The sequence below is a fragment of the Megascapheus bottae genome, chromosome 17 (assembly GCF_031878675.1).
Source record: "Megascapheus bottae isolate mThoBot1 chromosome 17, mThoBot2.hap1, whole genome shotgun sequence".
NCBI classification, from domain to species: Eukaryota; Metazoa; Chordata; class Mammalia; order Rodentia; family Geomyidae; genus Megascapheus; species Megascapheus bottae.
In genome coordinates, this window is record NC_143525.1 from 42783002 (window position 1) to 42807921 (window position 24920).

The window sequence follows — 24920 nt, forward strand, 5'->3', positions numbered from 1 at the left end:
TTTGGAATGTGGGATATTTGGATGTATGGGATGAAAAGAAACTAGTAGAGCCTTTTGAGATTAGTTGCCAGTCTTTGCAGGAAATGATATGTGGCAACAAAAATTTCTTGAAGTGCCTATTGCATACCGGGTCTTAGCTAATTGTATTTCCTAGAGTAGCCTCTGAGACATGCCATGAAATCTTTCCTTTTTCCAATTATGTCAGGCTTTCCCTTTGAATAATATAGCCTCTTCAGGTGGAGTGATGCTTGAAAAGAAGGCATCGGCCTTGGGAATTTCTGCAACAGTACACACACACACACACACACACACGCACACACACACGCACGCACACACACGCACACACACACGACAACACGACACACGGAACCCCAGGCCACAGGCATTCACTGCAGCAGCACCTTGACAAGCGCTAGCTAGAAGCCTGAGTGCGCCTGCGCCGGGGAGCCCTTTGTTGCTCGGGGCCCTGAGGGCGGACTGCGCCTGCGTGGTAAGCCAGCACGAACAAGTGCGCTGCACGCCCAGCACCGGCGGGGGGCGAACAGACCTCGAGCAGCCGCCGCCGCCGCAGCCGCCGCCGCAGCCGTTGCACCGCCGCCGCTGCGGGGTTCAGAGGTTTCCCTCCTCCCACCCGGAGACAGGAGACCGAGAATGTCCGCCGCAGCCTTTTATCTTCTGTCCACCCTGGGAGGGTACCTGCTGACCTCGTTCTTGTTGCTCAAGTACCCGACCTTGCTGCACCAGAGGAAGAAGCAGCGATTCCGCAGTAAACACATCTCCCATCGCGGGGGTGAGTGGGGGACGGGGCGGGGGGGGGGGCCGGGGGCGGCGGGGGCCCGGGGTGGGGGGGGGGCCGGGGTGGGGGGTCCTCCCCCTGCTCTGCCTCAGGCCGCGGCGTGGGAATCCCGGGAGAGTTTGGAGGACGTGAGGGGTGGTGTGTGGGGGCGCCGTGGGAAGGGGGGATTCGGAGGGGAGGGAGGGGGCGGTGGGGTGGGGAGGAAGTGGGGACGAACGCGAAGGTGGGTGGGGGAGTTTCTGGTGGATGGATGTTGGCAAGGTCCCTTTCCGGGCAGCCAGTGTGGAGCCCCGGAGACCCAGGGTTGGGGGCTTGGGAGGGGGCCCCGGGGGAGGAGGGTGCGCGCGCAGGCCGGGGTGCTCCCAGGGGAGCAGGGCTGGAGAATCCGAGGATACCTGGAGCAAGCTGCCGCCCCCGTGTCCTTCACCCCAACAATTAAGAGGAAATGAACCCTCCAAGCTGGACTTGTGCTATCCAAAGCCGCAGTTAGCCCTTGGGTGGAACAGGGATGGAACTAGAAGGTCCTGTTCCCATTGCTCGAAGCCTCGCACCTGGTATCTTCTTTTTTTCTTTCTTTCTTGTTGCTTTTTTGGTTTTTGTTTTTGTTTGGTTTGGCTTTTACCACTACTGTGTACCTCAGCAATCACAGTGGATTTCAAAAGACCATGTATATGTCCGTACATAGTACATATGTCCTAACATGTATCTGTCCTATCCTGTATATCATAGAACTGTATTACTTAAGAATACAGGTAGATTTCTTTTGAAAATGTCTGCTGAAAGGATCCTTGGTATCACATTTCAAGCAGAATGTGCAAAACCTTGTGAAATCAGATTGGTGCAGCACCCATACTGAACTCAGGGATCGAGTGCTGTCCCTTAACTTTTTTTGCTCAAAGCTGGTATTTTTTGTTTTGTTTTGTTTTGTTTTACCATTTGAGTGAGTGAAGTTTGGCAGTTTGCTTGTTAACTGGAGATGAGTCTCTTGGAGCCGGGTACCATGGCTCAAGCCTGTAATCCTAGCTTCTCAGAGGGCTGAGATCTGAAGATTGTGGTTCAAAGCCAGCCCAGCCATTAAAAAGTCCATGAGAAAGGGTATCAACGTTTGTGAAGTAATGCACCTTCTATCTGGTGAATATAATGTAACGCTTCTATTAATCACAATAAAAATATTTTTTTAAAAAGTCCATGAGACTCTTATCTCCAATTAATCAACCAAAAGTGTCACTGTAGCTCTAGGGATAGGGCAGTAGTCTCGAAGAGCTCAGGGCATCCAGGGTCCTTAAAAAGAAAAAAAAAAGAGTCTGTTGGATGTATTTGTCTTTCTGGGTTAAATTCAAGCCTGGGTTCTTAGCTCTCAGCTTCTTCAGTAGCTAGGACTATAGGTATAACTTATAATAAGATGTTTTAACTCATGGGATTCTCGTCCCTATGTGTTCCCTAAAACCAGAATGAAAATTATTCTTGTCCCTCTAGCATTTAGTACATACTAAATGACAATGCATGATAAAAACAATTGCTAATTGACAATTATCTACTGCATGCTAGATCCTTTCTGTGTTTCCTAAATTTGTTTGACCAAGAAACACTTTTTATTCCTACAGTATGTTATGGTATACTGGTGAACCACTCATAGGACTCATTTGGAGTAAAGGAGAATTATACTCAGACAATTATATTCAGCAACTAGACAATTTTCTTGGTTACTATATGAAGTAATGAATTTTTATTAATACTTTAGGTATATGTTCTCAATTGTTTGAATTACATTCAGTGGAAAAAGGAACAAATAAGCTAAGGTGACAAAGCCTGGAATTTGAGCTACTTGGGAGACTGAGAAAGAGGATACTTTAGCTTTTAAGTTGGATTTCAGCCTGGGCAAAATAACAAAACCCTGTGTTTAAAAAAAGGAAAGAAACAAAAGAAAACGGAAGAAAAGTAGTTTTTAAAGCTGTATTGTCTTTGTTCATATTTTGAAATATAACTTTAAAAACACATTTTCCTACAATTAGAATCATTTATGAATGATACATTTATTCCAGATACCCACTGAGTCAGAGTAAGGATAAAGATAACAGGGAAAGAATGTAACTTCACCTTTCTGTGGCTCAACTGAATTAAACAATGGGCTTTTCAGAAAGTAATATGCTGGTTGGGGCTGAGGGGCCAAAGAATTAAAAAAAACCCATAACTGATCAAATCCACGCATTCTCTTGTAACTTTTACCTTTGGCTTCAAGGTTAGTTATCCTGCTGCAGACTCACTTGGCATATAATAGTTTGACAGTAGGTTGTAGATTGCTCTTTCACACTGGCCTTACTGGGTTGTGGAAGAAAACAATTGTTGGCATCTCCAAATAATTATAATTGTTTGGAGACTCAATTAGTCTCCAAAGTCCCAGTGGAAGTAGCATTTTGCAGTTGCACCTTGAGCTCTGTTTTTACTTTAGCTTTGTTCCTTCATTCTTATTGGCAGGGAACTCTTCTTCACTTTTCAGTGAGGACTTTTTCCCTCCAGGCTTGTTCCAGAGTGAGTTAGCTTTCATTTAATAATACTATTCTACTTAATAATGCAAACTTTAGTAAACTAAAGTACACTTTTTGTGTGTGTGGTGTGTGCACTGTGTTAGTCACACATGCCAGTACTGGAGCTTGAACTCAGGGCTTGGGTATTTTCCCTGAGCTTTGTTGTTGTTGTGAGTTCAAACACCATGACAGATTTTTTTTTAAATCTATCACTCAATCTCTCTCTCTCTCTCTCTCTCTCTCTCTCTCTCTCTCTCTCTCTCTCTCTCTCTCTCTCTCTCTCTCTCTCTCTTATTTCAGTTGATCTCCCTGAGATTCATTGACACTGTGTGTGTGTATGAGAGAGAGAGAGAGAGAGAGAGAGAGAGAGAGAGAGAGAGAGAGAGAGAGAGAGAGAGGAAAGAGAGGGAAAGAGAGGGAAAGAGAGGGAGAGAAGAGGAGAGAAGAGGAGAGGAGAGGAGAGAAGCGAGGGGGGGAGGGAGAGAGAGGGAGAGAGATGGATCCAGTCCTGGGGCTTGAACTCCAGCCTGGATGTTGTCTTGTAAGCTTTTATGCTCAAAGCTAGTGCTGTGCCACTTGAGCCACGGCTCCACATTTGGCTTTTGGGGTGCTTAAATGGAGATAAGAATCTCATAGATTTCCTGCCCGGGCTATCTTTGAGCCTTCAGAGTAGTTAGGTTTATAGGCATTAGCTATCAGTGCCCTGCTTAACTGACATTTTTCAAAGTTAGAAAGTTGATTTATTGAATAGTATCTGGATTCATATGTGTAATCTTTATATCTGTAGACACAAATTCACCATAGTTTCCCCTCTTGGGATGAATATAATTGCAGTATTTCAGTGAAAACATACTGAGAAATACTCTTTATTTTATTTTTTCCCAGTCCTGGGGCTCAAACTCAGCATCTGGGCTTCTATGTGCTCAAAGTTAGCACTCTACCACTTGGGCCACAGCAATACTTCCACCTTGTCTGAGTAGTTTATTAGAGATACAAATCTCATGACCTTTTCTGCCTAGGCTGGCTTTGAACTGTGATCCTCAGATCTCAGCCTCCTGAGTAGTTAGGATTGCAGGTATGAGCCACTGGTACCTGGCTAAAATATATTCTTTTGTATTTTCGTGAAATTTTTTATTGTTATTATAAAGGTTATGTTCAGAGGAATTATGGTTACATAAGTTAGGCATCAAGTACATGTCTTTTTTTGACAATGTCACCCGTTCCCTTTCTATCTCCCAGTTTTTCCCTCCCATCCCTGTCTACAAGTTGTATAGTTAATTTTCAGCATAGTGTGTCTAGTGAGAAAATACTCTTAAATATTTCATCTGTAGTTCTTCCTTTTTTTTGCCAGTTCTGGGGCTTGAACTCAGGGCCTGGGCACTGTCCTTGAGCTTCTTTTGCTCATGGCTATCACTGAACCACTTGAGCCACAGTGCCACATCTGACTTTTTCTGTTTATGTGGTACTTTGTGCATGCTAGGCAACCACTCTGTCACTAAGCCACATTCCCAGCCTTAAAGTTTTTTGTTTGTATTAAGCCAATCCTCAGAAAGTACTTAATTTGAAGCGTGTTCTTTTTTTTTTTTTTTTTTTTTTTTTTTTCTTTTCTCATGGGATTTGGACTCTGGGCCTGGGCACTGTCCCTGAGCTCTTCAGCTCAAGGCTACTGCCCTACCCTCTGAGCCTCAACCCCACTTCCCAGTTTTCTAGTAGTTAATTGGAGATAAGAGTCTCATGGTCTTTAGTGTCCCGGCTGGCTTTGTACACACAATCCTCAGATCTCAGCCTCCTGAGTAGCTGGGATTATAGGCATGAGCCACCACGCCTCACTAAGATTGTTTTTGTTGTTGTTGTTGTTGTTTGTAGAGTTTAAACTCAGAGCCTGGATACTTTTGCTAAGCTATTTTGCTCAATACTAACACTCTGCCACTTATAATAACAGTTCCTATTTTGATTTTTCAAGTGGTTAATTGAAGATGAGTCTCATGGGAGCATTGGCCCTGTGGCTCAAGTGGTAGAACACTAACCTTGAGCACAAAGAAGCTCCGAGACAGCACCTAAGCCTTGAGTTCAAGCCCCCAACTTACTAAAACAAAATAAAAAACCCAAAACATTGGCGGCGAATATGGCTTAGAGGTAGAGTGCTTGCCCAGCATGTATGAAACCCTGGGTTTGATTCTTCGGTACCACATAAACAGAAAAGGCTGGAAATGGCACTGTGGCTCAAGTGGTAGAGTACTAGCCTTGAGTAAAAAAAACCTAGAGCTGGATGTGGTGGCTCACGCCTGTAATCCTGTCTACTCTGGAGGCTGAGATCTGAGCATCAAGGTTCAAAGCCAGCCCAGGCACAAAGGACCTGAGATTCTTATCTCAAATTAATCTCTAGAAAATGAGAAGTGGGGCTTGGCTCAAGGGTAGGGCCGTAACCTTGAGCTGAAGAGCTCAGGGACAGGGCCCAGGCCCAGAGTTCAAGCCCCATCTGACACACACACACACACACACACTCTCTCTCTCTCTCTCTCTCTCTCTCTCTCTCTCTCTCTCTCTCTCTCTCTCTCTCTCTCTCTCTGTGTCTGTTAAGTACGTATGATCTTCCATATTTCATACTAATCAAAAATGTAGCCAGGTGCTGTGGCTCATGCCAGTAATCCTAGCTACTTAGGAGGCTGAGATCTGAGGATTGAGGTTCAAAGCCAGCCCAGGCACTAAAGAACTGCACTAAAGAACATGAGACTCTTATCTCCAATTAATCATGAGAAAATGGGAAGTGAGGCTGTGGCTCAGGGGTAGGGCAATAGCCTTGAGCTGAAGAGCTCAGGGACAACGCCTTCTCAATGTTAATGAACATTTATAAAGACATTCCTTGTATCTATTTATCTATTAATAAATACATGCATACATATACATATATAAATAACAGCATTGTCTTTCAGGAAGTATTAAAACAAGTAGTGATGTTTTACTGCATAGAATAAATAATAAATGGGAGACCATTGAAGACTGAAAACTGTATTTTTTCATAAGTTATTGGGAAATATTCTCTCTAGAGAAGATTTTTTTTTTTTTGCCAGTCCTGAGGCTTGAGCTCAGCACCTGAGCACTATCCTTGGACTTTCTCAAGGCTAGAGCTCTACCACTTGAGCCTCAGCACCACTTCCGGTTTTTTCTATGTATGTACCAAGGAATTGAACCCGGGTCTTCATGTATGCTAGGCAAAACACTCTACCACTAGGCCAAACTCCCGGCCCCTCTAGAGAAGATTTTTAAATCCAAGTAACACCTGACTCAAATATATCAGATCTATATATGGAAGATTACATCTTAAAGTTGAATTAGTTAGTACTATAAAAGCTGGGCATGGTGGTATACAAGTGTAATCCCTGAACTCTGGAAAGCCGGAAATGGTGCTGTGGCTCAAGTGGTAGATAGTACTATCCTTGAGAAATCTCAGGGACAGTGCTCATGACCTAGGTTCAAGCCCCGGGACTGGTAAAAAAAAAAAAAAAAGAAAAAGTATGTGAAGTGATTATTTTCAGAGCCAAAAATTAAAAATTATGTCAGCCACTTATTTAAACAAAACCATTAATGACCAAACCTGTTTTTGTGAATTAGGCAATATTTAATGGAATGAAAGGGAACTTAAACTATTTCATGAGAGACCATTAAAAAATTCCTTTGAGAGGAATGTTACACTTCTTAATTAGTCCCTTAGTTACTTTTCAGCATTTACCATATGTCTGAGTAATTCGCAAGTATTATTCCTGTGTAATTTATGGTCCTGCTTTATAAGTAAACAGAAAATGGAAATAGAAGCCAGGCTTGGTAGCTCATGCCTGTTATTCTAGCTGCTTGGGAGGCTGAGATCTGAGGACCTGAGACTCTTATCTCCAGACTCTTATCTCTTAACCTCTAGAAAATGGGAAATGGGGCTTGGCTCAAGGGATACCATGGTACCCCTGAGCTGAAGAGCTCAGAGACAGCTACATGTGATTGTGTATGTATTTGTGTGTATACCTAGGTAATAAGCATTAAGATTAATTATCTTATTAAGATTAATTTCAAAATAGCTAAATGTTTCTAATTTCATCTTTTCACAGGTGCTGGGGAAAATTTGGAGAATACTATGGCAGCCTTTGAGCAGTAAGTATACAAGAAGGTAATTTTCTCTTAAGAATGTTGATTGAGAGGCTGGGACTGTGGCTTAGTGGAAGAGTGCTTGCCTAGCATGCATAAAGCCCTGGGTTCGATTCCTCAGTACCACATAAACAGAAAAAGCCTGAAGTGGCTCTGTGACTCAAGTGGTAGAGTGCTAGCATTAAGCAAAAGAAGCTCAGGGACAGTACCCAGGCCCTGAGTTCAATCAAGCTCCATTACTGGCAAAAAAAAAAAGTAAAATAAAATTTATTGAAATGATGGTTCACAGAGTAGAGATACTATATTTATGTACAAGCAATAAATATGTCTATAAAATCAATATTTCACCTGGGCACTGGTGTCTTATGCCTGTAATCCTCACCACTCTGGAGGCTGAGATCTGAGAATCACAGTTCAAAGCCATCTAGGGCATTCAGATACTCACCTAATAGAGCTATTTAATATGATTTGAGATTGCAAAGCTGGAACATCTGACAGATCTTTCAGAAAGAAGAGGTTAGAAAGTTTTCTAACTAAGTTCTCTGTATTATACTAATAGAATTTCCTGCAGGAGTTGATGGCTCATGCCTGTAATCCTAGCTACTCAGGAGGCTAAGATCTGAAGATGGTAGTTTGAAGCCAGACTGATCAGGAAAGTCCATGAGACACTTATTTCCAGTTAGTTACCAAAGAAGCCATAAGTGGAGCTGTGGCTTAACTAGTAGAGTACTAACCTCGAACAAAGAAACTTAGGGACAGTTCCCTGGCCTGGAGTTCCAGGACCAGTAAACACAATAAAATTGATTTTTTTAATTTAGTTAGTCTGAAGTGTTGCATAGAGTATTTGGCTTCTATTATGGAGAAACTAGATCAGAGTTTTGAGTAGCCAAAAGATACTGTATTTCCAAAGCTGAAAGAAGATATCAGTAACAAGGGACATATTGTGCATAATGCTAATTAGTCTTGGAGAGAAAGAGAAAATGAAACAACTGCCATACTGGCTGCTATTTATCAATAGGATTTTTGTGTCTTTTGTACTCCATAATATTTATACTGATCTGAGCCTGCACTCCTATTTTCTTCTTACAGTCCTCATGAGTATTGTTCTTATTTTCAATAAGCTAAGCTAATTTTATCTACTTATAATTGATTCATATTGTAACTAGATGTCTTCTAGAGCACTGTGCTGAGAAGCCACAGGGGAGACACGAGTGAAAGCTGATTCATATCATTGCTGTTTGTCTTAGAGTCAATGATTATCATTAGTCCTAAAAATAAAACAGAGAATATGAAAAACCCAATGAAGACATTGCCTATTCATACTTAGTAAACAAAAGATTTTCTCATATAATTTTGATCCTTTTGATTTTCAGAAATGGAGGTCATACCCAGTATGGTGGTTCATACCTGTAAACTTACTTTAAGAAGTGAAAGCAGGAGGATCTTGAGTTTGAAGTCATCTAGTTTGGGCAAAGTTAGACTACTTACCTTAAAAAACAAACAAAACAAACAAGATAAAAAGGTCTGTGGGCTTTGCTCAAGTGATAGAACACTTTGCCTAATAGGTCTTGGGTTCAATCCCTAGTATAACAAATGAGAGAGAGAGAATGAATGAATCTTGGTATGTTGCTCAGAATGAACCAGAATTTCTGAGCAATTTAAAGCCAACTTATATATATAATTGTGATTACATAAATCAAGGAATTTTGTTTATTTTCTTCTTAAGGATATGAATTTAAGGGGCCAGGAATGTGATCTAGTGGTAGAGTGCTTGCCTAGCATACACGAAGCCTTGGGTTGGATTCCTTGGTAAGACTTACACAGAAAAAGCCAGAAGTTGTGAAAGCCCAAGGACAGTGCCCAGGCCCTGTGTTCAGGTCCCAGGACTGGCAAAAATAAAAAAGATATGAGTATGACTCTTCTATGGCTTCATTTGGAACAGGAGTTATTTTTTTTTAACTCTCCTTTTTTTTCCTTCTGATGTTTTCTTTTTCTGTGGTGTTGGGAATTGAAATCAAGGCCATGTGCAAGCCAAGAAGCTGTATCTCCAGCCTTGAATAGTAATCTTTTCTTATGTATCACTCATTCCTTAGTCTTATTTGGGCCCTAACTCTTTTTTTTCATATATTTTTATTGTAATTAATAGACTGGTTACATTGTATTCACCAGATAGAAGGTGCATTACTTTACAAACATTGATACCCTTTCTCATGCCTTGGTCTCCATTTCCCTCCCCCTACCCCTGCCCCTCGTCTTGTTTTCCCCCCTTCCCTATCCAATTTCAAATAACCAAATAAGCATATATACAATATATACTTATAACAAGGTGAAATACTGTAACAATATGAGATAACCAAGGGACAGCAAAAGAGATGAGATAACATAGTACATTAAGGACAACAATCACTCATTATATGGCTTTTGTTTCTATATCCTGGAGGTTCTTTCATTTAGTGTCATACTATATGGCCTTATGTATCTTGGTTTTGCTCTTTTGTAAATCTCTGCTAGGAGAGCCCAAGGTTTCTACTGATTAGGGCAAATGAGGGAAACCATTGAGCCTATCTTCCTTTGAGTCTGGCTTACTTCACTTAATATGATTTTTTCTAAGTCTTTCCATTTCCATGCAAATGAGGCGATGTCATTCTTTCTGACAGCAGCATAGAATTCCGTTGTGTACAAATACCACAACTTGTTGATCCACTCATCAACTGAGGGGCATCTGGGTTGGTTCCATATCTTTGCTATGGTAAATAGTGCTGCAATGAACATTGTTGTGCTAGTGGATTTAGTATGTCCTTGTTTCTGGATGGTTGGGTAAATGCCAAGTAGTGGAATTGCTGGGTCATAGGGGAGCTCTATGTTTAGTCTTTTGAGGAACTGCCATACCGCTTTCCATAGTGGTTGAACGAGTTTGCACTCCCACCAACAGTGTAGTAGTGATCCCTCCTTTAGGCCCTAACTCTTACAGGTTCTCATTAGTTGTTTACTGAATGAGATACAGAGAGATGGAATGATCTACTTCAAAAACAAAGCAATGGACTAGGAATGTCGCTTAGTGGTAGAATGCTTGGCTAGCATGCATGAAACCCTAGGTTTGATTCTTCACTACCATATACACAGAAAAAGCCAGAAGTGGCACAGTGGCGCTGTGGCTCAAGTGGTAGAGCGCCAGCCTTGAGCCAAAAGAAACTCAGGGACAGCATCATATTTGAGTTCAAGTCTCGGACTGGCAAAACAACATAAAAGAAAGAAGGAAAGTAGTGTAACCCAATTAAAAGCTGGGGGGAGCAGGGGGCAGGGGAAGCCAGTCTAGGCAGGAAAGTCCATGAGACTCTTATTTCCAATTAAACACCAGAATAGAGCTATGGCTCCAGTGGTAGACCACTAACTAACCTTGAGCACAGGCCCTGATTTCCAACCCTTTGACCAGGACCATAAAAAAACAAGGGTGGGGGGTTTGGCCTAGTGGTAGAGTGCTTGCCAAGCATGTACGAAGACCCAGGTTCGATTCCTTGGTACCACATACATAGAAAAGCCAGAAGTGGTGTTGTGGCTCAAGTGGTAGAATACTAGCCTTGAGGAAAGCCCAAGGACAGTGCTCAGGCTCTCAGTTCAGTCCCCAGGACTGGAGAAACAAAAACATGCAGCTGGGCACAGTGGCTCATACCTATAATATCTGTTACTTGGGAGGAGGAAATCAGGACCAAGGTTCAGACCATCCTGGGAAAAAGGGGAGACTCTGTCTCAACAAAACAAGCCACATGTGTGTACTTGTTATCCCAGCCAATGTTAGAGGCCCACCTAGGAGGACTGTGAGCCAGCCAGGCCCAGGCACTGAACACAATACCCTAAAGGAGAAAGGGTACGGAAGCAAGAAGAGCTGGCCATGTGGCTCATGTGGCAGATGCCCTCCCCAGTGAGCTCCAACACCAGTACCACCAAGAAACGATCAGCAGAAAACACCAAAGCAACATAGGAACAAAAGATGGGTAACAGAGACAGAACCCCCTTTGTAGTGAATGTATACCCCTCCCCCCCCCCGAAAATCAATTATTGCAACAGCTGGGCGTGGAGGCTCACGCCTTGAGCTGAAGAGCTCAGGGACAGCGCCTAGGCCCAGAGTTCAAGCCCCCTGACCCAGAAAAAAAAATTATTACAATGGCACACATGTGTAATCACTAAGCCCGTAGGTATGTAAGATTCGTTCTTTAAGGCTACTAAAATTAGGTTATTAAACTAGGCCACATTTGTAAATACCCCTAGGACAATGTGATCCCTATGGTACTAACATGAATGGTAAGAGAGAAACATATTAGTGCTTCTGAGAAGTATAAGCTGGCAGACAGTCCAGTGCCTATGTTCTCATGAATAATTTCTTTTGGGGAGGGGCTTGGGGGGGTTGATGGTGGGATATGAACTCTGGGCCTGGGTGTTGTCCCTGAGCCCTTCAACTCAAGGCTACCACCCTACCCCTCTATCCACAGCGCCACTTCCCATTTTCTGTTGATTAGCTGGAGATAAGAATCTCATGTTCTTTAATGTCTGGGCTGGCTTTGAACGGTGAAGTCTGATCTCAGCCTCCTGAGTAGCTAGGATTACAGGTGTGAGCCTGCATGAGGCTTTTTTTTTTCTTTTCCTTTTTTTTTTTTTTTTTTTTGTACCGTGGGTCTTGGGCACTCTCCCTGAACTCCTCAGTTCAAGGCTACTCTCCTACTCTGGGCCTGGGTGTTGTCCCTGAGCTCTTTAGCTCTAGGGTGCCACCCCTAGCCCTTGAGCCACAGCGCCACTTCCAGTTTTCTTTTCTTTCTTTTTTTTTTTTTTTTGCCAGTCCTGGGCTTGAGCTCAGGGCCTGAGCACTGTCCTTGGACTTTCTCAAGGCTAGAGCTCTACCACTTGAGCTTCAGCACCACTTTCTATGTATGTAGTGCCGAGGAATCGAACCCGGTTCTTCGTGCATACTAGGCAAGCACTCTACCACTAGGCCAAACTCCCGGCCCCTACTTCTGGTTTTCTAGAGGTTAATTGGATATAAGAGTCTCATGATATTTATCTGAGTAGCTAGGATTATCAGCATGAGCCACTGTGCCCAGCAATTTCTTATTTTTTTAAATACTATATTATATTTAAGTAATTGTACAAAGGAGGAAACATTTAAAGATTATACTATTTGAGCTCTCCCTACTGAACTCCATATGTCAACTATTTCATTTGTAAACATTTATGTACCACTCACCTTGTTTGTTTATAAATTTATAGGTACATTCTGTCTACCACAAATCAGGGAAAATATGCAACCTTTGTTTCTCTGGGTCTGACTTACTTCACTTAATAACTTTTTTTTTTTTGTCTGTCGTGGGACTTGAACTGTGGGCTGGGTGTTGTCCCTGACCACTTTAGCTCAAAGCTAGCACTTTATCCCTTGAGCCACAGTACCAATTCGTTTTCTGGTGGTTAACTGGAGATAAGGGTCTCACCGACTTTAGTTCCTGGACTGGCTTTGAGCTGCAATCATCAGATCTCAGCTTCCTGAATAGCTAGGCTTGCAGGTGTGAGCCACGGCTCCCAGCTTTAGTTTTTTTAAGGAACCTCCATACTGCTCTAGGGTGCCACCCCTAGCCCTTGAGCCACAGCGCCACTTCCAGTTTTCTTTTCTTTCTTTCTTTCTTTTTTTTTTTTTTGCCAGTCCTGGGCTTGAGCTCAGGGCCTGAGCATTGTCCTTGGGTCCTTGGGCTTTTTCCTCAAGGCTATTACTCTACCACTTGAGCCACAGCACCACTTCTGACTTTTCTATGTATGTGGTACCGAGGAATTGAACCTGGGTTTTTGTGCATGCTAGGCAAGCACTCTACCATGAGGCCAGCTCTTGGCCCCTAAAGTAGACTGTTTTTGTTTGTTTGTTTTTTTGTTTTTCTCCTTTGGGAAGGCTTGGCTTTCCTAACATGTGTGCTTGTGAAAAATTCAACTACAAAATATGTGGTGTTCCAGTTGAAGAAAGTGCATGTTATTATTTGTGGAAACATTTCAAAAGTCACTTCTGATAGCATGAATGTAATTATATAATATTTATATATGTTCCTGGCCTCTTCAATTTATATCTGTAAAGCTTATGTATGATGTTACATGAAATAGTTTCATACATGTTTTCTGAAACATGTACTCATTTCTCTAGACATACACTTAAGGAGAAGTGGTATTGCTGAGTTATAGTATAAAATGATTCTAGGGCCGGGAATTTGGCCTAGTGGTAGAGTGCCTGCCTAGCATGCACAAAGACCCGAGTTCAATTCCTTGTACCACATACATAGAAAAAGCCAGAAGTAGCACTGTGGCTCAAGTGGTAGAGCTCTAGCCTTGAGAAATCCCAAGGACAGTACCGAGGCTCTGAGCTCAAGCCAGGACTGGCAAAAATAAATAAATAAATGAATAAATAAATAAATAAGATTGTACCAAAGTCTGGGAATGTATAGTGTTTGCTGAACTACTACTACAGTACTAAATAACTAGTAAGTTTATGCTTGCTCCAGCAGTTTGTGAGGTCCATCTAGTTGCCGACACTTAGTGTTATGGTTTCTATTTCCCTAGTGAGTTTTGATGCTGAACCTCTATTAGGAATTTCATAGCCACTTGGATATCCTTATATGTGAGCTGCCTATCCTGTTCAGTTTTTTTCTATGGTTTTTGTGTATTTATTTAAAAAGACATTTGAAAAAGGAGTTGTGGCCATGAAACATGACACAGCTTGGAGTACACACATGAGTAAGAGATTGCTGATAAGGAAGTGAGTCACAAATCACTCACCTGAGGAAGTGGCAGGGCTCCACTCTCTGTGCTCTCAAGCACACTCTCTTAATAGTCATGATTTTGTAAGGGGTGTGTGTGTGTGGGTGGGTGGGTGTGTGTGTGTACTTGGGCTTGAATTCAAGGCCTAGATAAAGTTCCTTAGCTTTTCTAGTGAAAGGGGGTGCTCTATCACTTGAGCCACAGTTCTGCTTCTGGCTTTTTGGCAGTTAATTGGTGATAAGATTTTCCTGCCCAGGCTGGCTTCAAACTGTGCTCCTCAGATCTCACTCTCCTGAGTAGCGAGGATTATAGACAGGTGTGAGCCATGGTGCCTGGCCTCTGCAGGATCTTGTAAGTATAAGGACTTTGCAGAGTATCTAGCTTAATGCTGTCATTTATTTTCTTTTTAAAAAGTTTTGTTTTATCATGGTATAGCATATCAGTAACTGGCAGCCAGATCATTGCTGCATTACTATTCTCACTGTTTCTTTGGGGTCCCTAGAATTAAAGATAACTGGTTGTTGAAAAGGAGGCAATATGATTCACTCACTGAAAGATTATTAGACCATTTTTTCCAGCAATAAGTCATGACAAGAGCCCACAGCATGCCTAGCAGTAGAGTGCTTGCCTTGCATGCACGAAACCCTGGGTTCAGTTCCTCTGTACCACATACACAGAAAAAGCTGGCAGTGGTGCTGTGGCTCAACTGGCCTTAGTAAGCTTGGGGACAGTGCCCAGGACCTGAGTTCAAGCTCCAGGACTGGCAAAAAAAACAAAAACAAAAAACAAAAAAAAAACCATCATGACAAATGGTATTTTGAAGAGCTATTTCAGCATTATGGGATATTTTCATTCATCATATGCAATAATTTACTTCCATTTCAGAATGTCGTTCTCTATTTCTTTAGTGCAGTTACAATTGGAACTGATATGCTAGAACTGGACTGCCATATCACAAAAGACGAACAAGTTGTAGTGTCACATGATGAGAATCTAAAGAGATCAACTGGGGTCAATGTAAACATCTCTGATCTCAAGTACTGTGTAAGTAAAAAATATGATAAACCAATATCAGTATTTTGTTTTCTTTTGTTTTGCTGCTCATGGAGCTTGCACTCATCCTGAGCGCTGTCTCTGAGTGTTTGTGCTTGCTCAAGTCTAGTAATCTACCACTTCAACCACAACTCCATTTCTGGCTTTTTGGTAGTTAATTGGAGATGAGAGTCTCACAAATCATCCTGCCTGGGCTGGATTCCACCTACCATCCTCAGATCTGAGTAGCTAGAATTATAGGTATGAGCCACCAGTGCCCAGGTGTCATCATCTTTCATCATCTTTTGTGCGTGTGTTTGTGTGTGTGTGTGGTACTACAGTTTGAACTCATGACCTCACACTTGCTAGGCAAATGCTATTCTACTTGAACCATACCCCAAGCCCGTTTTACTTTGTTAGTTATTTTTCAGATAGAATATTACATTTTTGTTTGGCCTGGCCTGGACTGTAATCTTCCTACTTAAGTCCCCTGGTTTCCATAGTTTTTGTCGTTTCCAGAATGTCATGCAATTGGAATCATACAGTATTTCTGTAGGCTCAACTATTCCCTCAAAGCAGAATTATATCTAAGATCTTTTTTTACCTTTTTTCAGAAGCAGTTATTAGTGGTATCCTCTTCTTTCTGCCTCAGAAGTGCCCACATTTCTGAGCCAGATGAAAATGGCTCCAGCCCGTTGAGGTGGCTCACACCTGTAATCCTAGCCACTCAGGAGGCTGAGATCTGAGGAATGAAGTTCAAAGCCAGCCCGGGCTCTAAAGACTGTGAGACTTTTTTCTTCAGTTAACATCTAGAAAAAGGGAAGTGGCACTGTAGCTCAAGAGGTAGGTGGTAGCCTTAAGCTAAAAAGCTAGGGACAATGCCCAGGCCCAGGGGTAGAGCAAGTAGCCTTGAGCTGAAGAGCTCACGGACAACAACTAGACCCAGAGTTCAAGCCCCATGACCGACCAAAAAAAAAAAAAAGAAGAAGAAGAAGAAGCAAGGGCCTGGAAGTTGGGCCTAGTGGTAGAGTGCTTGCCTAGCATGCACAATGACCCAGGTTCGATTCTTCAGTACCACAGTACATAGAAAAAACTGGAAATGGTGCTGTGGCTCAAGAGGTAGAGCTCTAGCCTTGAAAAAGCTCAAAGACAGTATTCTGGCCCTGAGCTCAACCCGGGACTGGCAAAAAAAAGAAGCAAAATCTTATTATGTCATTTAAATATTTCTTTGAGAGCTAACTATTTGACATCTTATCTTTTAAAGGAGCTCCCACCTTACCTTGGCAAACTGGATGTCCCATTTCAGAGAGGTAACATTTCTCATTTATGGCTTAAACACCGATACTAAAGTATATTCATTTACTCTAAGAAGGAAATATGTGTTATTTTAGCATAATAAATTCTTGGTAAAATTACCGCTCTCTAAGCTGATTCTCTCAGGTCTATAATCTGGAACCTTGATAAGCATCTGACCTTGAGCTTGTCAGCCCAAAGATTTAAATAGCTCTTTCTATTTGAAGTTGCATATAATTAATTTAAGCCTCAATACTAAATATAGGAAATTTAAATGTTACTGGAGATACTTTATATTTCTAAAGCTTCATACTCTGGAATACCACCATTACATATACTAGTCATTGGTCATAAATCATAATTACAATTTTTAAAAAAGAATAGAGCTTCTTGAGATATTTCTGGTTCTCATTTGATTCTATCATTGAGTTGGTGTGTGTGTGTGTGTGTGTGTGTGTGTGTGTGCGCGCACGCGCGCACGCATGTGTGATTTAATAGGCTCTTACTACTCTTCCTAAACAATTACCTAGCAATGTAGCAGTTTTCTTTCATTTGAGTAAACATTTGTTGATCTCAAAACCTGTCTCCTACCCATTATTTACTGCATATTAGAATGAAAAATACACTACTTTGCAATGTAGGCACTGAGCATATCCTGGTTTACTGTTGTTACAAGCTATCGCACATTTTATGTGATTACAATATATTAATAATGCTACAAGAGATTATATATCATGAACATTTGACATCCTTTCCAACATTGGTGATGTTAATACCTTGGGCAAATGTAAATGTAAATTTTTTTGTTTGTTTTTGTTTTTTGTGGGTCTTGGGGCTTGAACTTGGCCTGGGTGCTGTCCCTGAACGCTTCAGCTCAAGGCTACCACCCTACCCTTGAACCAAGCCCCACTTCCTGTTCTCTAGAGGTTAATTGGAGATAAGTCTCTGGTTCTTTTGTGTGTCCTGGCTGTCTTTGAACCTTGATCCTCAGATCTCAGCCTCCTGAGTAGCTAGGATTGCAGGAGTGAGTCACCACGCCCAACATAGTGTAATATCAAATCGGAATCATTAGCATATCTATCGCTGCCTCAGACATTGACCTTTTCTTTTTTGGTGGGAACATTCAAAACATCTGCCGCTCAGGCACTAGTGGCTCATCCTCGCTACTTAGGAGACTGAGATGTGGAAGATCAGATCAAGGGTAGTGCTGGGCCTGGGCCTGAGTGCTGTCCCTGAGTGCTTTTGCTCAAAGCTAGCACTAGAGCCACAGCTCTACTTGCAGTTTTTTTGGTTGTGAACTCAAGATAGGAGTCTCTTTATTTTCCTAATCGAGATGGCGTTGAACCATGACTCTCAGATCTCAACATGCTGTGTATCTAGGACTGCAGGAATGAGCCACCGGCACCCCAAGAAGATCAATCTTTATTGGCCTGTATGTCAGATGTAGACTAGACTGGGCAAAAGTTCAGAAGACCCCAAGACTCTCTGGACATGGTGGTACATTCCTGTAATCACAGCTACAACAAAAAATGAATTAAAGTCCAGGCAAGCACTTGAGGAAGAAATAAGACCCTATCTCAAAAAATAAAGTAAAATAAAATAAACACTAAAACAATGTAAAAATGGACTGGAAGTGTAGTTCAGTGGTAGAGTGCCTGCCTAGCCAGCTTGAGGTCCTGAATTCAAAACTCAGGCAGGCTGTTTTGTGGCTATATTTGGAAAATAACAATACCTTATAATTACCCTACTGTGAAATAGAATACTAAAACTTAATTCCTTTTTTCTAATTGACACTTTGTATCAATTGAAAGATCTCTTCCCCTTTCCTTCTGCACTATGTAGTAAGTAAGCACTGTTTGCTATTTCTGTGTAATCAACTTTTTGTTGGATTTCACATGAGATCATGTAGCATGTATCTGGTTTTTTCAGTTAGTATCCATGGTCATCCATATTATTGTAGGTGACAAGGTAAAGAACTGAATAGCATTCTGTTGTGTGTATACACTGCATTATCTTTTTTTATTCATGGGGCTTGAACTCTGGGCCTGGGCACTGCCCCAGAGCTCTTCAGCTCAAGACTACTGCCTCACCCCTGGAACCTCAAACTCACTTCCCATTTTCTAATGATCAGTTAGATGTAAGAGTCTCTCCATCTTTTGTGCATGGGCTGGCTTTGAACCACAATCCCAGATCTCAGCCTTCTGAGTAGCAAGGATTACAGATGGGAGGCACCGTGCCTGGCCACACTGCATTTTCTTTCTTTTTCATATATTTTTTATTGTAATTAATAGAAGGGTTACATTATATTCAGCAGATAAAAGGTGCATTACTTTACTCTTTCTTTCTTCCTTCCTTCCTTCCTTCCTTTCTTCCTTTCTCTCTTTCTTTCCCCGCCAGTTGTGAGGCTTGAACTCAGGGCCTGACCATTGTCCTTGGACTTTTCTCGAGGCTATAGCTCTACCACTTGAGCCACAGCACCACTTCCAGCTTTTTTCTATGTATGTGGTACTGAAGAATCAAACCTGGGTCTTTTTTTTTTTTTTCCCTTTTTGGTGGGTCATAGGCCTTGAACTCTGCCTGGGCTCTTTCCCTGAGCTCTTCAGCTCAAGGCTACTGCCCTAATCTTGATCCAAGCCCCACTTCCCGTTTTTTTAGAGGTTAATTTGAGATAAGAGTCTCAGGTCCTTTTGTCCCTGGGCTGGCTTTGAACCTTGATCCTCAGATCTCAGCCTCCTGAGTAGCTAGGATTACAGGCGTGAGCCACCACCCCCAGCCAAACCGGTCAGTCGTGCATGCTAGGCAAGCAGTCTACCACTAGGCCAAATTCCCTGTCCCTCTTTATTTTTTTATATCTGTAGTTGAACACTTAACATTGATTTTTTTTTTATGGGTCATGGGGATTGATTTTTTATGGGCCTGGGTGCTGTCCCTGACCTCTTCAACTCAAGGCTACCGCCCTACCCCTTGAGACACAGCCCCACTTCTGGTTTTCTAATGGTTAAGGGGAGATAAGAGTCTCTCATTCTTTAGTGCCTGGGCTGGCTTTGAATGGTGATCCTCAGATCTCAACCTCCTGAGTAGCTATGATTATAGGAGTGAGCCACTCTGCCTGGATATACTTACATTAATTTTTATTTCGGCTATTGTGAATAGTGTTGCAATAAACAATAATGCCAATGTCATTCATATACTAAATTCATTTATTTGGAGTATATACTTAGTTGTGAGATTGCTGACTCATATTTTTTATACAAATATCCATACTATTTTCCATAAAGGCTGTACTTGTACACCCTCACAAACTTCGTGTACAGGGGTTTCATTTTCTCCACATGCTCATCAATTGTGTTCTTTTTGGTAGGACACATCCTGTGTAGAATGAGGTGATTTCATACTTTTTTTTTGGTCAGTCCTGAGGCTTGAAATCAGGGCCTCAGCACTGTCCTTGGATACTTTTTGCTCAAGGCTAGCACTCTGCCACTTGAGCCACAGTACCACTTTCAGCTTTTTCTTTGTATGTAGTACCAAGTAATCAAGCCCAGGGCTTCGTGCATGCTAGGTGAGCACTCTACCACTAGGCTATGATCCTGGCACAATTATTATTACTATTATTTATTTTAACTTATTTTTGTAGGTTATGGGGCTTGAACTCCGCCTGGGCGCTGTCCCTGGAGCTCTTATCTCCAATTAAACACCAGAAAACTGGAAGTGGTGCTGTGGCTCAAGGCGTAGGGCAGTAGCCTTGAGCTGAAGAGCTCAAGAACATGGCCCAGGCCCAGAGTTCAAGTCCCATGATGGACAAAAAAAAAGCTGTCTGTCTAAATTGTAGCATAAAAGTTAAAGTAGAAGCCGAGCGCTGGTGGCTCATGTCTGTAATCCTAGCTACTCAGGATCTTTTGATGATAATGTTCAAAAGCCACTGGAATGTTGGCCAGTATAGGCCTAGAGATGCAGCACCTGGTAGAGTACTTGTCTACATTCACAAGGCTCTTGGTTTCATTCCTAGTACCACAAATAACTAAATAAAATTGTTCATGCAAATTTATCCTTTGTAAGAAAATTTTACAAAGCCAAAGCTAAGAGATGGGGGGGGGGTTGGCTTTTTTTGTTGGTCATGGGACTTGAACTCAGGGCCTAGGCAATCCCTGAGCTTTATTGCTCAAAGCTAGTGCTCTTCCACAGCACCACTTCTATAAGAGATATTTAAATCTGATGTTTGGTTTTGCTCTCTGGGTATAAGTATTGTTGTTATATTGGTTTGAGATAACATTTTTCATTTTAGTTGTATAATCATACCTGCCAAGTTTTCAAGGCTTTATAACACCCTCATAAAGTCATAAAGCTTTTGCATGTGAAGAGACCTTTGAATTTATTTAATCTCATCTTCTGTTATAAGAAAGGAAACTGAAGTCTAAAAATGGAAATCAACTTGTTCAAGGTCACACAACAAGTAAATGACAGAGCTAGAATGTGAAACTAGGCTCCCTTACAGCCAGTGTCCAACTTCTTCCATACAGCCCTTCCCTCTGGACCATCCATTCTCTATCGCTAGCTACAATATACCCTTTACACTGTAGTTTTAGGTAATTGTGAAGAATATAAGCTTTTAGGTTGTCTTTGCCCTTCTACCACTTGAGCCACAGCCCACCTTTTCTGGTGGTTAATTGGAAATGAGTCTTCAAACTTTCATGCCTGGGATGGCTTTGAACCACCATTCTCAGATCTCAGACTCCTGAGTAGTTAGGATTACAGGTGTGAGCCACCAGCATACAGCAAAAGGGGATATTTTTACAATAGTTCTTTTTTATTTTCTGACTTAGGGCCTGGGTGTTGTCAGTGAACTCTTTTTGCTCAAGGCTAACACTCGACCACTTGGAACCATTTCATCTTATGGAAACTTTTCTGCCCAGGCTGGCTTCAAAACCACAATCCTCAGATCTCAGCTACCTGAGTAGTTACGATTATGGGCATGAGATACTAGCACCTGGCTAAAAATAGGCTATTTTATTCTTGGAATGGAACACAGGGCCTCGAATATACTACTCTGGTGCTCTATCACTAACTGCCGAGCCTTTCCTTGTTTCATTTTATTTATTTTTACCAGTAGGCCATAGTTATGGCCCTTTTGTTTTGTTTGATTTTGTTTTGCCAGTCCTGGGGCTTGAACTCAGGGCCTGAGCACTGTCCTTGGGCTTTCTCAAGGCTAGAGCCCTATCACTTGAGCCATAGTACCACTTAAGGCTTTTTTTTTTTTTTGCCGGTCCTGGGCCTTGAACTCAGGGCCTGGGCACTATCCTTGGGCTTTCTCAAGGCTAGAGCTCTACCATTTGAGCCGCAGCACCATTTCTGGCTTTTTTCTGTGTATGTGGTACTGAGGAATCGAACCCAGATCTTTGTGCATGCCAGGCAAGTACTCTACCACTAGGCCAAACTCCCGGCCCACTTCCAGCTTTTTCTATATATGTGGTATGGAGGAATGCAACCTGGGCCTTCATGCATGCTAGGCAAGTACTCTACCACCAGGCCAAATTCCTGGCCCCTCTTATTCTTAATTTATTATATTGATAATGATTCTTTAAAACATTACTGAATAGTGTGTACTTACCTTTCTTGAAAATTGTTTTTGCTCCCTGAAAATTTTCATGATATCATAGCAAAATGTTAGATACTACCTTAGTCTCTACAAATAGGGGAATAATTAAATTGAAAGAATCAAATTATCATATTGCTCCTCAATAGAGTATTTTGAAACCTTTTTAAGTCACCATAATAGGACCAAGTGCAAGCACACCTGCAATCTTAGCTACTCAGGAGGATGAGATCCAGAGGATCACAGTTTGAGGTCAGCCTTGATTTTTTTTTTTTTTTTGCCAGTCCTGGGCGTGAGCTCAGGGCCTGAGCACTGTCCTTGGACTTTGTCAAGGCTAGAACTCTACCACTTGAGCCTCAGCACCACTTCCGGCCTTTTTCTATGTGTGTGGTATCGAGGAGTTGAACCCAGGTCTTCATGCATGTTAGGCAAGCATTCTACCACTAGGCCAAACTCCCGGCCCCTCAACCCTGATTTTTAAAAGTTCATGGGATTCTCCAAAATATTCATCAAAAAGACAGTCTAGAATGGGGTGCCAGTGACTCATGCTTGTAACCCTAGCTACAGGAGGCTGAGACCTGAGAATAGTTCCAAGCTAGCCTAGGCAGGTTGAAATAAATAGGTACACGATATTAAATTATGCCTAGGAGAAAAGAGTGAAGTACATGAAGTGGTCATGATGGTTATATCTAAGTTGTTGGCATTCTATGTAGTTCTTCTCTATACTTTTCTTTTGTAAGTGCCCTATGTTAATGAGTGCGTACTTTCACTTTTCTAACTATTAGAAAAGTTCTTTTTAAAATGAACTTTAAAAATCTTGCTTTCTCAGCATGCCAATGTGAAGGAGAAGATACCCGAATTCCATTATTGAAGGAAGTTTTTGAGGCCTTTCCTAACACTCCTATTAACATCGATATCAAAGTCAACAACAATACGCTGATTAGGAAGGTACTCAAGTCATTGTCTCCTTTTTGTCTCTGGCATCTTAGTTCACAAACAAAATAAGTACTGTAGAGATAGATTCTGTTCAATGAAATAGGATCTTTTGGGGATCAGCGTTGTTTAAAATACTGTGCTAATACAGGTCATTTTTCTCTAGTGAAGTATTCAGTGAGTCCACAGAGTTAGTACTAGAAGTAAGCTTTTTTTTTTCTTTTTTTCTTAATTATAGGGCTTGAACTCAGGCCCTGGGTGCTCTTTTGCTCAAGGCTAGCCCTCTACCACTTTGGGCCACAGCTTCACTTCTGGCTTTCTGGTGATTCATTGGAGATAAGAGTCCCATGTAATTTCCTGCCCTGGCTGGCTTTGAACCATGAGCCTTAGACCTCAGCCTCCTGAGTAGCTAGGATTGTAAGCATGAGCCATCAGCACCCTGCTTAGAAGTAAATGCTCATGAACCAGTTATTCTGGCATTTAGTGTAGGTGGCTTCTAGTTCAACTTGTTCGTTCATGGGTAGTTCTTGTCAAATTACAAAATAGTTGTATTCTCTCAAATAAATTTTATGATGATAAATGAAATCATTGTCCACTAAGTAAAATAATCTGAATTTTCTAGCAGTTTTTCCCAAGTTTTATACTGTCTATTGACAGTACATTTTAATCCATTTTTAAAATAATGGAGTTGGAGTCATGGCTCAAGTGCCAGCCCCATTTATTTGATCATTAGCAAAAAAAGGTCAGATACTGGGTTTGAGTACTGGTTTCAGACAAAAATAAATGACATGAAATGCAGTGCTACACATAGACTTACAAATGGGCATGTGCATAACACTTTGAATTTTCTCATATAGGTTTCAGAACTGGTGAAGCAGTATAAACGAGAACAAATGACAGTGTGGGGTAATGCCAGTTATGAAATTGTAGAAAAGTGCTACAAGGAGGTAAGCTTCCAGAACAGTATTTTTGATATTGAATAACTAAGAATTCAGTCATTCTTGTAATAATTTTCTTAATTATCTTACTTTATAAGCTTGCATATGAATGGAACCAACTAACTATCTTCCAAGATAGTGGATTTAGACCTTGTAATATAAGTTCAATGTATCAGACTAGTTCACAAAATGTTTTTCACATTCCAATATTTTTAACAACATTTTTTTTGCCAGTCCTGGAGACTGAACTCAGTGTCTGAGCACTGTCCTTGGACTTTCTCAAGGCTAGAGCTCTACCATTTGTGCCACAGACCACATCCAGCTTTTTTTCTATGTATGTGGTACTGAGCGGTTGAACCCCGGCATTCAGGCATGCTAGGTAAGCACTCTATTACTAGGCCAAACTCCTGGCCTGTTTATCAACATTTTATGTACATTGGAAGACAAAATAAGATCCTATCCTTTAATTCCTTTAATATCTATTTTCTTGTTTTCATTTTTCTCTTTTGTCAGTCCTACAGCTTGAACTTAGGTGCTGTGTTTAGGGCTTCTTCAAGGCTAGCACTCTACCTGAGCCCCAGCACCATTTCTGACTTTTCTATGTATGTGGTACCGAGGAATTGAACCCGGGTCTTCATGTATATTAGGCTAGCCCACTACCAATTGAGCCACAGTCCCACTTCTGGTTTTTTGAGTGTTTTGTTGGAGATAAGAGGTTCACCGGAATTTTCTGCTGGAGCTGGCTTCAAACAGCAATTCTCCGATCTCAGCCTCCTGAGTAACTAGGATTACAGGCGTGAGCCACCAGCTCCTAGCTGAAAGTAGTTTCTTAATTTCTTCTTTCCCTGTCCACCAAACAGAGTTAATCAAATTAAGCCAAGAACATGGTGAGTTGG

At 41.7% G+C, this 24920-nt stretch overlaps 1 protein-coding gene across 1 annotated transcript in view; it reads left to right on the forward strand.

The window, feature by feature from the left end:
• Positions 1–533: 533 nt before the first annotated feature.
• Gdpd1 (glycerophosphodiester phosphodiesterase domain containing 1) overlaps positions 534–24920 on the forward strand; it is a 32424-nt gene continuing 8037 nt past the window's right edge. The window contains exons 1-6 of the mRNA XM_090351132.1: positions 534–790; positions 7419–7461; positions 15147–15282; positions 16535–16580; positions 22983–23101; positions 23944–24033. Coding sequence (XP_090207258.1) covers positions 652–790; positions 7419–7461; positions 15147–15282; positions 16535–16580; positions 22983–23101; positions 23944–24033 — 573 coding nt within the window. The 5' untranslated portion in view covers positions 534–651. The remainder of the gene's footprint in view (positions 791–7418; positions 7462–15146; positions 15283–16534; positions 16581–22982; positions 23102–23943; positions 24034–24920) is intronic.